Source organism: Phyllopteryx taeniolatus, chromosome 4 (genome assembly GCF_024500385.1).
Source record: "Phyllopteryx taeniolatus isolate TA_2022b chromosome 4, UOR_Ptae_1.2, whole genome shotgun sequence".
NCBI lineage: Eukaryota > Metazoa > Chordata > Actinopteri > Syngnathiformes > Syngnathidae > Phyllopteryx > Phyllopteryx taeniolatus.
In genome coordinates, this window is record NC_084505.1 from 1,962,577 (window position 1) to 1,976,814 (window position 14,238).

Here is a 14,238-nt window from a genome sequence, read left to right on the forward strand (position 1 = left end):
AAAAAAAAAAAAAAACTATTCAAATGGGCTGCTATATTGAGACATGCTGTGTCACGTCTCAACCGGAGGGATGGTGGCACAGATAGATTGACACTTTACAGCCCTAAAAAATAGCAGAAAGAAACACGTGGGTTCATTTAACACACTGTAAGAGTCATTTCAGCTGAGTACTCAAATTGGGAAGGTGAGCAAAAGTCTGATAACAGAGCGGGAGCAGATGTGTAGATTCTGAAAACGCTTGCTGGTCAGTGAAGAAAAAAGACACCAACCCTTTTAGTGAGAACTCAGCAGAAAGGCACACCCACGTTGGTTATGAGATTCGATAAGTTGTTACGTAGCAACTTTGGCTACTATGATGTTGGTTTTGTTTTTGTGGTACATGGGACGTCCCACCCTCAATGATAAAACCCATTTTTTAGATAGAAAATCACCTACCAACTGGACCAATATGACGAACCCAATAACAAATTGTTTTAATCATTAACTCGTATCAAAAGGAGTACAGCTGATGATCAAAATTGTGGGCATGGCCTCCAAATGCGGCAAAACGGTTTAATATTTTGTGCCCCCAAAATCAAGCTGCTTTAATCATAATTCCATATGCGGCTCTCACCAATGATGCTCAAGAGAATGGGCAGAATTGGGGATTTAGATATGACTGGTATGCAACTATAGGTTTTGAATGGAAACACCTTATTGGTGAAACAGGTTATGATTGGTCCAGTTGGTCAAAAAGAACAGCAAAAGAACAAAGAAAGAAGTTTAACATAAGCAAAACGGCCCATAGTTTAATATTGAAATACAAGTCACCCAATGTGTTTGATAGTGAGCTTGTGGGCCTATTCTGGTGGAAAAGATCCCCACTTCCAAGTAGTATTGTGTTATAGGAACCGTGTTAAACCAAAAATGCCATTGAAAACTTCAAAGAAAGGTAGACAAATTTTAATGGTTAACAACATAACTACTGATGATTGGTTCCTTGTTGTCACAGGAGTTTCAGGAAAAAATAACAATTGGTTACTATTGATGGAACAAGCAGCAAATGTAGCGAGAAAAGATTGTGTTGTTTGCATGGGTCCCAGGCCTTTGTTGCGCATAGTTCCGGCATAATTATCACAAGATTGTATTGTTCCATTTGCACACTGATTGAGGAGCATCTGCAACATTTGCACAACCATTGTCCCAGATTATCGCACTACTCGTCACTTTAAACCGCATACACTCCTTGAAGTCTCAGCGCCCTTTGCACAATGATCTTTGCACCGGACTATTGCGATATTAGTCATTCAAACTGCTGCTAGAGGACTGCATCTTTTTGCACAATTATTTTTTGTCAATGTCTTTATGTCTCCAAAGTGTTCTGTAAATTGACTGTCTGTTGTACTAGAGCGGCTCCAACTACCGGAGACAAATTCCTTGTGTGTTTTGGACATACTTGACAAAAAAGAGATTTATCCTGGCAGAGGCAAAATTATCCAACATAAAACATACATGGTGTTCCTCGTGGGGTTCCTAATCAATACAAATTAGCTGACCAAGTTGCAGGAGGATTTGAATACTTCATATGCTGTTGGTGTACGATTAATAAAAATGTTGATGGGATAAACTATATCCACTTCAATGTACAGAGATTAGGAAATTGGACTCAGAGTGGGTTGGAAGCTGTGCACGAGCAGCTCAAGGACGTTCCAAAGACCGCATAGCTGTCGACATGCTCCTCGCAAGAGAGGGAGGTGTTTGCGGTATGTTTGGAGAACAAACAATACTGCTTCAGATGGCAGCTTGACCAGAGCCATCGATGGTCTACGGACCCTCAATCAACACTCCTTGTGAAACAGCTCAATGGACGTTTTTGGTAAATATAAAACCCTAATTTCACCAATATTGATATCAATTGCTGTTTTTGCAGCCATTCTGACATTGTGTGGATGTTGTTGTATCCCATGCATTCGGGCATTAATCAGTAAATTAATCACCACAGCCATAACCCACATGGAACCGTATGGAGCAGATTTATCCTTTATTGGAGGTTGATAATAATGACGATGATGATGATGATGTTGTTTTACCTGATTTGTTTCCTGATCCAGGTGATTACGATGTTTAAACTACAACATTCATGTATGACAAGTTTACTCTGAGTGTAAATGTATTTGTTTCATAAAAATGATTCTACAATTAAAAATCGAAATGAAGTGACTGTAAGATGATATGAGAATTTGTGCAAATACATGATAAACAGGAGGGAAATGTTAAATATATTCTAGAAGTTATCATTTATTTGCTTAGCTTGCATTAGTATTATGGACGATTTTAGATGTCTCGCCTTCGAAAAGATGACTCAGCATCATCCGATGGAAGGGCGCCTGGACCAAGGACGTGATCGGATGTGGTCGGGGACGTGACAGGTGTTGGTCCAATGTTTTGTGTTGTGTCTTATTGTTTAGAACATTATGTCTGGGAAAAACCCTCCTATTTTCAAATAAATGCAGGAGCGACGGGAGAGATTGGTTAGAGCGTGTTGAGAGGCTGTGATCTGAACAATCTCCCATACGCCCTCCTCATGAGAAAAAGAAACCAGCGTCTTCATTCCTTTTGTGTCTATTTTTTATAATGTTGGGTAAGATAAATCCAACAGATTGGCTGGGCCATTTCAGCAGCATATTTTTGTCAAGAATGTCACATTTGCCCATTCCTCCTTCCTTCACTTATGTGAAGTTTACCAGTATCATTTACTGAAAAGCAGGCCCACACCATCATGTTCCCACCTCCAAACTTCACTGTTGGTATGGTGTTTTTAGGGTGATGTGGAGTGACATTTCTCCTCCACACGTGGTGTGCATTATGGCATCCAAACAGTTCAATTTTGCTCTCATCCGACCAGACTATATTCTCCCAGTTTTAACTGGCTTGTCCAAGTGTTGTTCAGCAAACTTTAAACAAGCTTTGACATGTTTTTTTTCCCAGCAACGGGGTCTTGCATGGTGACCGTGCATACAGGCCATGATGGCGCAGTGCATTACTCACTGTTTTCCTTGTAACATCCATCCAAACATTTTCTTTACCGCTTATCCTCACTAGGGTCGCGGGCTGCTGGAGCCCATCCCAGCTATCTTCGGGCGGGAGGCACATTCACACCTACGGGCAATTTAGAGTCTTCAACTAACCTACCATGCATGTTTTTGGGATGTGGGAGGAAACCGGAGTGCCCGGAGAAAACCCATGCAGGCATGGGGAGAACATGCAAACTCCACACAGGCGGGGCCGGGGATTGAACCCCAGTCGTTGTAACAACAGTACCTGCTTATTCTTTTGTCTGCTTTTGAAGCTCTCCACAGGTGGTCCTTGGCTCTTGGACAACTCTTCTGATTATTCTTTGCAATCTTCTGTCAGAAATCTTGCGAGGAGCACCTGATCGAGGCAAATTTATGGTGGTATGATTGACTTCCCATTTACGTATTATGGCCCCAACTGTGCTCCCTGGAATGTTCAGAAGCTTAGATATGCGCCCTGCAACCAATGCCATCGTTATGTTTTGCAACAATTAGTTTGTGATGGTCTTGAGACAGCTCTCTGCTCTGACCCATTATGAGATGTGTCTTGACTCACACCTTGGCAATGAGACCTTTTAATAGGCCATCAATTAGGACTGAACCAGCTGATATTAATTTGTACTGACAAGGGGCTGGATTGCTGTTTGATTATTGATAGATTGTAGGTGTTGTCATGGCTTTCTATGTCTTTTTGCACCTTCCTTTCGTCATGTGTTCAATACTTTTTCCATGTGTCATTTCACATTTTTACTCACAATTAATTTCTGATCTTATTAGTTCTACTTTCTTTGTATGTATGGATTACTTGGGTTGTTCCAAACATCTGGTGAAATTTTCAGGTCAATAGTACCTTTGGAAGTATATTTAGTGAGAAAAATGGTGACGTGTTAAATACTTATTTCAGCCACTGTAACTCCCATGTCAACCATGAATACAAGACTCCTACACACAGTATGTTTAGTAGTCTTCGTGGCAAGTCTACACAGTCTGCATGAGCTCCCATGCATAATTAAGTGGGATTCATAAATTCACAAGCTACTGTCGTTAAAATAATTTTGAAAAGGTTCCAACACATGTACTTAGTGGTAATTTTATGTATTGCATGTTTTGAATGCAGCTTCTTTATTTAAAATGTAGTTTAGTCCCTTGTATTAGCTCTAGTAATATGATGCATATTTTAATTACTAAGGCACGAGCAGCAACAGCTGCAAGGGACCTATTATAATAGTAAGAATTATTCTTCATTTCCTTCATTATTAGGGCCTTAGCAGCAACCGCTGCAAGGGACCTATTGTAATCGTAAGAATTATTTTTCTTTCATTATTTTTATTCTTGTTACGCAAAATGAATCACATTTTGGAAGGCCAAAACATGCCACGATTTAAATGAGAGTTGGCAAGCACATTGGGCCTTGTGTTGTTCTAGGTGATTACTTAAAAAAAAAAAAAAAGGCTGTAGCATCCCCTATAGAGCACTCTCTGCGGTAAGATGGGGCTAGGGCTAACAAAATTGGGGGCTGTGTAGCTCCCCAAGACATACAAAAAGGTCAGTAGAGGCTATAACCAAAAATGAACAGGAAGTGAGTTATGATTTTTTGAAGGTGCAATTTTGGCAAATTTTTGCAAAGTTGTCCTAGAGGTTTCATCCTAATGCAGCCCTATGGGGGGCACAAGTCAGTCCAAACTGTAGGCTGGTCCCAAGCCCGGCTAAATGCAGAGGGTTGCGTCAGGAAGGGCATCCGGCTGAAAACGTTGCCAAACAAATATGAGCGTTCATCCAAAGAATTCCATATTGGATCGGTCGTGGCCCAAGTTAACAACGTCCGCCACCGGCGCCGTCAACCTGCAGGGCGCCGTTGGAAATTCAGCTACTGTGGGTCGAAGTCACAGAAGAAGAAGAGGTGGAAAGCGGGTTCTTCGTCAGAAAGAGAAGAGGAAAGCACAGAGCCTAGAACTGAATGTGGGGACTTTGAATGTTGGGACTATGAAAGGAAAATCTCGGGAGTTGGTTGACATGATGATTAGGAGAAAGGTTGATATATTGTGTGTCCAGGAGACCAGGTGGAAAGGCAGTAAGGCTAGAAGTTTAGGGGCAGGGTTTAAATTATTTTACCATGATGTAGATGGGAAGAGAAATGGAGTCGGGGTTATTTTAAAAGAAGAGTTGGCTAAGAATGTCTTGGAGGTGAAAAGAGTATCAGATCGAGTGATGAGGCTGAAATTTGAGGGTGTTATGTGTAATGTGATTAGTAGCTATGCCCCACAGGTAGGATGTGACCTAGAGGTGAAAGAGAAATTTTGGAAGGAGCTAGATGAAGTAGTTCTGAGCATCCCAGACAGAGACAGAGTCGTAATTGGTGCAGATTGTAATGGACATGTTGGTGAAGGTAATAGGAGTGATGAAGAAGTGATGGGTAAGTACGGCATCCAGGAAAGGAATTTGGAGGGACAGATGTTGGTAGACTTTGCAACAAGGATGCAAATGGCTGTAGTGAACACTTTTTTCCAGAAGAGGCACGAACATAGGGTGACCTACAAGAGCAGAGGCAGAAGCACGCAGGTGGATTACATCTTGTGCAGACGATGTAATCTGAAGGAGGTTACCAACTGTAAGATAGTGGTTGGGAAGAGTGTGGCTAGACAGCATAGGATGGTGGTGTGTAAAATGACTCTGGTGGTGGGGAGGAAGATTAGGAAGACAAAGGCAGAGAAGAGAACCATGTGGTGGAAGCTGAGACAGGACGAGTGTTTTGCAACTTTTCGGGAAGCGGTGAGACAGGCTCTCGGTGGATGGGAGGAGCTTCCAGAAGACTGGACCACTGCAGCCAAGGTATCAGAGAGGCAGGCAGGAGAGTACTTGGTGTGTCTTCTGGCAGGAAAGGAGAGAAGGCGACTTGGTGGTGGAACCTCACAGGACAGGAAATCATACAAGGAAAAAGGTTAGCTAAGAAGAAGTGGGACACTGAGAGGACCGAGGAGAGGCGAAAGGAATACATTGAAATGCGACACAGGGCAAAGGTAGAGGTGGCAAAGGCCAAACAAGAGGCATATGATGACATGTATGGCAGGTTGGACACTAAAGAAGGAGAAAAGGATCTATACAGACTGGTCAGACAGAGGGATAGAGATGGGAAGGATGTGCAGCAGGTTAGGGTGATTAAGGATAGAGATGGAAATATGTTGACTGGTGCCAGCAGTGTGCTAGCTAGATGGAAAGAATACTTCGAGGAGTTGATGAATGAGGAAAATGAGAGAGAAGGGAGAGTAGAAGAGGCAAGTGTGGTGGGACCAAGAAGTGGCAATGATTAGTAAGGGGGAAGTTAGAAAGGCATTAAAGAGAATGAAAAATGGAAAGGCAGTTGGTCCTGATAACGTTCCTGTGGGGTTATGGAAGCATCTAGGAGAGGTGGCTGTGGAGTTTTTGACCAGCTTGTTCAATAGAATTCTAGTGTGTGAGAAGATGCCTGAGGAATGGAGGAAAAGTGTACTGGTGTCTATTTTTTAAAAAAAAGGTGATCTGCAAAGCTGTGGCAACTATAGAGGAATAAAGTTGATGAGCCACACAATGAAGTTATGGGAAAGAGTAGTGGAGGCTAGACTCAGGACAGAAGTCAGTATTTGCGAGCAACAGTATGGTTTCATGCCTAGAAAGAGTACCACAGATGCATTATTTGCCTTGAGGATGTTGATGGAAAAGTACAGAGAAGGTCAGAAGGAGCTACATTGTGTCTTTGTAGATCTAGAGAAAGCCTATGACAGAGTACCCAGAGAGGAACTGTGGTACTGCATGCGGAAGTCTGGAGTGGCAGAGAAGTATGTTAGACTAATACAGGACATGTACGAGGGCAGCAGAACAGCGGTGAGCTGTGCTCTAGGTGTGACAGACGAATTTAAGGTGGACGTGGGACTGCATCAGGGATCAGCCCTGAGCCCCTTCCTTTTTGCAGTGGTGATGGATAGGCTGACAGATGAGGTTAGACTGGAATCCCCGTGGACCATGATGTTTGCAAATGACATTGTGATCTGCACTAAAAGCAGGGAGCAGGAACAGTTAGAAAGATGGAGGCATGCACTGGAAAGAAGAGGAATGAAGATTAACCGAAGTAAAACAGAATATATGTGCATGAATGAGAGGAGTGGTGGGGGAAGAGTGAGGCTTCAGGGAGAAGAGATAGCAAGGGTGGAGGACTTTAAATACTTGGGGTCAACTGTCCAAAGCAATGGTGAGTGTGGTCAGGAAGTGAAGAAACTGGTCCAAGCAGGTTGGAACTGGTGGAGGAAGGTGTCAGGTGTGTTATGTGACAGAAAAGTCTCTGCTAGGATGAAGGGCAAAGTTTATAAAACAGTGGTGAGGCCAGCCATGATGTATGGATTAGAGACAGTGGCACTGAAGAGACAACAGGAAGCAAGAGTTGAAGGTGGCGGAAATGAAGATGTTGAGGTTCGCTCTCGGAGTTACCAGGTTGGATAAAATTAGAAATGAGCTCATCAGAGGGACAGCCAAGGTTCGAATGTTTAGGAGACAAAGTTAGAGAGAGTAGACTTCGATGGTTTGGATAAATAGTGAGTATATTGGTAGAAGGATGATGAGGATGGAGCTGCCAGGCAAGAGAGCTCGAGGAAGACCAAAGAGAAGGTTGATGGATGTCGTGAGGGAAGACATGATGGCAGTTGGTGTTCGAGAGGAGGATGCAGGAGATATGCTTACATGGAAAAGGATGACGCACTGTGGCGACCCCTAACGGGACAAGCCGAAAGGAAAAGAAGAAGTCCTAGAGGTTTCATCCTATTGAATTTAAACTTGGTGTGTACCATCATCAAGATATAGAAGAATGTGAAGGCCTTCAGATGTTACAATACAAAGTGTCTGACTTTTCGACAAAAGCTGTTGCCGTGGCAATGTGCTGTTTGCAGCGCTGTTTGCCAAGAAACTAATGCTGTTTTGAGGATCTAAACATGCATGCAAACTCAGGAACCTTTGCACACATATGAAGCCTGGCAAAAATTCTATATTTAAAATGTTTATTGTGCGATTTCTAAAAAATGGCCGAGTAGCGCCCCTTACAAATTTGAAATGAAGCAGCCCCGCCTGTACATTTCACCAAGGTCTACCAAAATTGGGAGGCATATTTAACAGCTCAAGACCAACGAAAAAAGTTTATTGGAGCCATCCCCGAAACCCAACACCAAGTCCACAATTTTTTAGTTTCAAATTCTGACCTATTTTCCTCCTTTTGCAATCATACTTTTACAAACTCATCCTCGAGATCTTATCCGATCGAATTCAAACTTTGGATCTCTCATCAAAACATATTGTAAATGAGAAGTTATTAAAACCTCTTCATATTGTCAAACGTGGCTGGTGTGGAGACATGCTGTTCGCTGCGCTGTGCTGTACGCACATAATTGTGAAGTGGAAAAAAAAATTATGTATGGCTTTACACGAATATTACTCTGAAACGTGTGGTGCACATTTCTGTTCAATGGTTCCGCAACGTGCTAAGACCCCAACGTGGTCATGGGGTGCGAGGGGTCTTAATAGCTGCTCGCAGCTCAAATTCTTCTTGCTGCGCAGAATGAGTTGCATTTTTGCCAGGCAAAAAATAATATTAAGTTATACACAAGTTTTTAAAAAATGGCTGGGACAGGTGGAAAAAAAGACTGAGAAAGTTGAGGAATGCTCATCAAACACCTGTTTGGAACATCCCACAGGTGAACGGGCTAATTGGGAACAGGTGGGTGCCATGATTGGGTATAAAAGGAGCTTCCCTGAATTGCTCAGTCATTCACAAGCAAAGATGGGGCGAGGTTCACCTCTTTGTGAACAGGTGCGTGAGAAAATAGTCGAACAGTTTAAGGACAATGTTCCAATGTACAATTGCAAGGAATTTAGGGATTTCATCATCTTCGGTCCATAATATCATCAAAAGGTTCAGAGAATCTGGAGAAATCACTGCATGTAAGCGGCAAGGCCGAAAACCAACATTGAATGCCCGTGACCTTCGATCCTTCAGGCGGCACTGCATCAAAAACCGACATCAATGTGTAAAGGATATCACCACATGCGCTCAGGAACATTTCAGAAAACCAATGTCAGTAAATACAGTTTGGCGCTACATCCGTAAGTGCAACTTGAAACTCTACTATGCAAAGCAAAAGCCATTTATCAACAACACCCAGAAACGCCACTGGCTTCTCTGGGCCCGAGCTCATCTAAGATGGACTGATGAAAAGTGGAAAAGTGTTCTGTGGTCCGACGAGTCCACATTTCAAATTGTTTTTGGAAATTATGGACGTCGTGTCCTCCGGGCCAAAGAGGAAAAGAGCCATCCGGACTGTTATGGACACAAAGTTCAAAAGCCAGCATCTGTGATGGTATGGGGCTGTGTTAGTGCCAATGGCATGGGTAACTTACACAACTGTGAAGGCACCATTAATGGTGAAAGGTACATACAGGTTTTGGAGAAACATATGCTGCCATCCAAGCAACGTCTTTTTCATGGACGCCCCTGCTTATTTCAGCAATACAATGCCAAACCACATTCTGCACGTGTTACAACAGCGTGCCTTCATAGTAAAAGAGTGCGAGTATGAGACAGGCCTGCCTGCAGTCCAGACCTGTCTCCCATTTAAAGTGTGTGGCGCATTATGAAGCGTAAAATATGACAATGGAGACCCCAGACTGTTGAATAGCTGAAGCTGTACATCAAGCAAGAATGGGAAAGAATTCCACCTCCAAAGCTTCAACAATTAGTGTCCTCAGTTCCCAAACGTTTATTGAATGTTGTTAAAAGAAAAGGTGATGTAACACAGTGGTAAACATGACCCTGTGGCAGCTTTTTTGCAACATGTTGCAGCCATAAAATTCTAAATGAATGATTATTTGCTAAAAACAAAGTTTATCAGTTTGAACATTAGATATCTTGTCTTTGTAGTGTATTCAATTAAATATAGGTTGAAAATGATTTTCAAATCATTGTATTCTGTTTTTATTTATTTTTAACACAACGTCCCAACTTCATTGGAATTGGGGTTGTACTTTGTTGTTCTCCTCTGTTGTAATCCCATCCATCCATTTTCCGTACTGTTTATCCTCACTAGGGTCATGGGCGTGCTGGAGCCTATCCCAGCTGACTGTGGGCAAGAGGCGGGGTACAACCCTGAACTGGTCGCCAGCCTATTGCTGGACACACAAACAACCAGTCACACTCACATTCGCACCTACGGGCAATTTAGTCTTCAATCAACCTACCATGCATGTTTTTGGGATGTGGAAGGAAACCGGAGTACCCCGAGAAAACCTACGCAGATACAGGGAAAACATGCAAACTCCACACAGGTGAGGCCTGACAGGAAGTCGGCCATTTTTAATTTACTGTCAAATTCTGACCTATTTTTCGCCTTTTACAGTCATATTTTTACGAACTCCTAGTGGAGATTTTATCCGATAGACTTCAAAGTTTGGGCGTCTCATCTTGTCATTTTGTAAATTAGTAATGTTCTGCTTATTTTTGGCATAACAAGAATGTGTCTTCATGTTCAGAATTTATCCTGTGTATATCAATGTTCTCAATTCATATAATCGGCCGATATATCGGTTATCAGGCAATACATCGGTTATCCGTTTTTTTTTCCAGCTTCTAATTGACCTTTTTCCTGTGACGTGATACAACTCAGATTTTGAAGACTGGTTGCCGTATTTGTTGGGTGAATGCAAGTAAACATCACGAAGGCAACCGCACACCGAGCGACTTGGCCAAACCCGACTGAACTGTCGCGAAGTGTGCAGGGTTTGGCAACTGTTTCCATGAGTCTGCCACTGGTTTTGGGTGCAAACCGTTACAACGGCCCCACTTACAGCCAAATGCACAGAAGCTTTCACTCACACAGAAAATACATTTAAGGGTTTAAGAGCTGTGCTGTCACACCGCCTCAAGTCATATGCGTAGTATATAAAGCATCAAATATTGTATTGTACAGCAATACTTACAGTAACTATATTCATAATGTATAATTTCCCTGTGGGTGGATGAAAAAGCGAAGTTTGTGACCAAAATGTACACGAACTGTACATACACGCTGGGTACATTCAAATGAATGGAGTCAGGGAGATGGCTTTAAAATATCATCACTCTCACTTTTATTCTAACTTAGGTCATCGCTCTTTAGCAACCCACTTCTTCCTTAACTATCAATCTATCTTTAACCTTTTCACTTAAAGAAAAATGGTACAAAAATGTTCAAACTCAGACTCACTGGCCTTGGCTCAATTTCTGCGAAGAACATGATCAGAATACATTTTTAATAAACACTCACTGTACCTCCCCCCTCCACATTTCTATTACATACAAGCTGTTCAGGTCCAATAGAAGTTTGGAAATGGAGAAAAATTCAAGGAATGAGAGTGTCCTGGACATGTCTCTGGGACTCAATGGACACAAGATCACATGCAACATTTAGTTTTTACCTCACACAAGCTGGGACAGGAGCTCCTAAAAAGGAAGCTGACCATGGTGGGAATAATACAGAAAAACAAGCCAGAGCTCCCAACTCAACAGCGGACAGCATAGAAGAGGCCTGTCAGGTCTTTCAAGTTTGGGCACAAGGATGACATGTCCCTGGTATCATCATGCAGTATGTGCCAAAGAAAGGCAAGAATGTGGTACTCAAGAGTACACTGCATGGGGATGGGAGAATCGAGCTAAAGCAACCCAGAAGTCATCATGCATTATAATGCCATAAAAGGAGGGGTAGACAACATGGACAAGCTGGTGATTGCGAACAGTTGCAAACCGTGGACCCTATGTTGGCCACAGGTGGTATTCTTTGACATGTTGGGACATTTCAGCATACAACGCCTGTGTCATTTGGATGGCGCTGAACCTAGAGTGGAACAGAGGGAAGCTCCAGAAGAGATGCCTCTTTTTTGAGGAACTGGGAAAGGCATTGGTGAGACCTCAAATTGAGACATGTTTCCAGAACCCGTGCTTCTGCAGCCAGCATGAAGCATATTTAGAAAGAGAATGCTGGTGCCCGATCCACTCAACCTACAGAACCACCATCTGCAGGGTCTGAAGTGTGTGATGCCGTTGCACTACATCTGTCAGTCATGCCTTGCGTGTGAGAGAGAGAGCCGTTTTAGTCAAATTTCGGATCTTTTCATTATTCCAGGTTGTGAACACAAGCAACAAAAATAAGCAGTACGAAGTGTGCGGACCCAAGTGCAAAAAGCATATATGCAACACACACGCACACAGTAAAACTGCCCCTCGTGTGTTGCATAAGCTAGTGGCTAAAGCCCATGTATTCAATGGGGCTGATGTGTTGTCTAGATTGATGCTTACTTATTCATGTGTTCAGCGCAAATGTCTATGCAGTTCAAAGAGATGAAAGTCAGTAGCTAGGAAAAACCGTAAAGTTCAAAGAAAGACAAGTCAGTAGCTAGGAAAAACCTTGCTTCATTTGTATATTTCTATGCCCTCATATCTTCATTTTAACTGCTTTTCTTTTTTTCCAATTGTAATTATTTCTCGCTCAACACAAAAAGTAAGATCGTCACGCAGCCTCTGCATGCATTATCTACTGCCAATGACAGCCACTTCTGCAATGGACGATGCTACAAATTCTGTTGAAATTACAGCTAAAGCATTCTCAAGCACAGCCCTCAATTGAAACGTAAATGTTACTAGAACCTCGAAATGAATATATTTGAGAACACAACAACATCGCATCCTAGTGTCACAGCTCTCATAAAGGGACGTATCAAAGGATCTTACAGCATGACTTTGGAGACACGGACGTCAACAGGAACAGTTCTATCTTTAAACGCTGTTGTGATGAAACAGCCGAAAGTTAAGGCCGCCATGACGCTCAATGAGAAGGCGAAAAGGGAATTAGCTCTTGACAGAACGGTGTTCATTTTTTTAAAGGTGCTACAAGACAGGAGAAACGCTCGAAAATGAACGAACGTATCGAACTCCGTATATGTAGAAAATCACAAGGAAATACTATCAATGATAAGACAATGCACTTCCCGCCCAGCATTTCACAATAAACCAATATCGTGTATGTAGGTGATATGCTTCTCTATGTTGCTTTAAGGAATGTCAGTTGTGCTTGAAAAAAATAAAAAAATAGTACGTAATTTAAGTGGCACAGCAGTTCATATAGCTGCAGATTAAAAGGACCTTACTTTACTCTGACTGGAAAGACAAGAAGTACTTCCGGTTTGAAAAATACTAAGGGTGGAGGCCACGCGTGATTAGGAATCCCACGCGCGTTCCTGCCTCGCAAGACACGCCCCGCCGCAACATGATTGGCTTCTGCATCACAGGAAGAGCTGGCTACGCAAATGTTTATTGTTCGTTTGTTTGTTTGTTTGTTTGTTTGTTTTTTAAACATGTTTATTTTTGTAGTATCATGTGAATTTTATATTTTAGGGCGCAAAAGATACGCTATATGTTTATTTCCGTCCTTTAAAAAAAACAATAGCTGCCCTCAGGGTGCCTAACTTCCTCGTTGCACTCTTTAAAAAAAAAAAAAAACTTTATTTGAAGTTAACGGTAGCAGGTATAGAATCAATGGTAAATTAAAGATGCTGCTACATGAACATAATAGAACAATGCAAGGGGTACATAGTGCAGTCATGCAATAGTTACAAAAATATTTTGAACAAAGTGCAAGGAGTCATAGTTTTAACTGCTTAATTTTTTTGGTACTGTTCGGCTGTTAGGTCAAGCAGAATGGGGGATCTGTATCCCTTTTGTGCCAGAACAGTTTTACAGTGTCACAGTGGATTTTTTAAGCTGCCGCTGTGGTTTCTTAGTATTATAATGGATATTTATTGAGAATCAGACTCGATCAGTCTAACGGAACAAAGTTTCTACAGGGGGGTAAGAAAATAAGACAAAAGACAAAGCACTAATTGTAAACAAGATGAGAAAAGTAAATCATTACATATCTAGAACAATGAAACATTAGATATGAGTCTTGTATGGGGCAGCAGTGCTACACCATGTGAGGGAAGGACAGAACAGGACAAGGGGACAGGACAAGGACAGGAGAAGAAGCATGCAGGACAAGGGTCGGGAACCCGGCTGTACAACTGAAGTGTGGTGGGAGTGACTATGTAAATTATAAATCTATAGAACGAGAGTGTGAGTGAGAGGATACCCAAGCAATTCACA

General features: G+C 42.2%; 1 protein-coding gene across 2 annotated transcripts in view; it reads right to left on the minus strand.

The window, feature by feature from the left end:
- spcs3 (signal peptidase complex subunit 3) overlaps positions 1-13,066 on the minus strand; it is a 46,934-nt gene extending 33,868 nt beyond the window's left edge. For both annotated transcript variants that reach the window (XM_061772045.1, XM_061772044.1), the window contains exon 1: positions 12,829-13,066. In XM_061772045.1, the coding sequence (XP_061628029.1) occupies positions 12,829-12,971 (143 nt within the window). In that variant the 5' untranslated portion in view covers positions 12,972-13,066. The remainder of the gene's footprint in view (positions 1-12,828) is intronic.
- Positions 13,067-14,238: the final 1,172 nt, after the last annotated feature.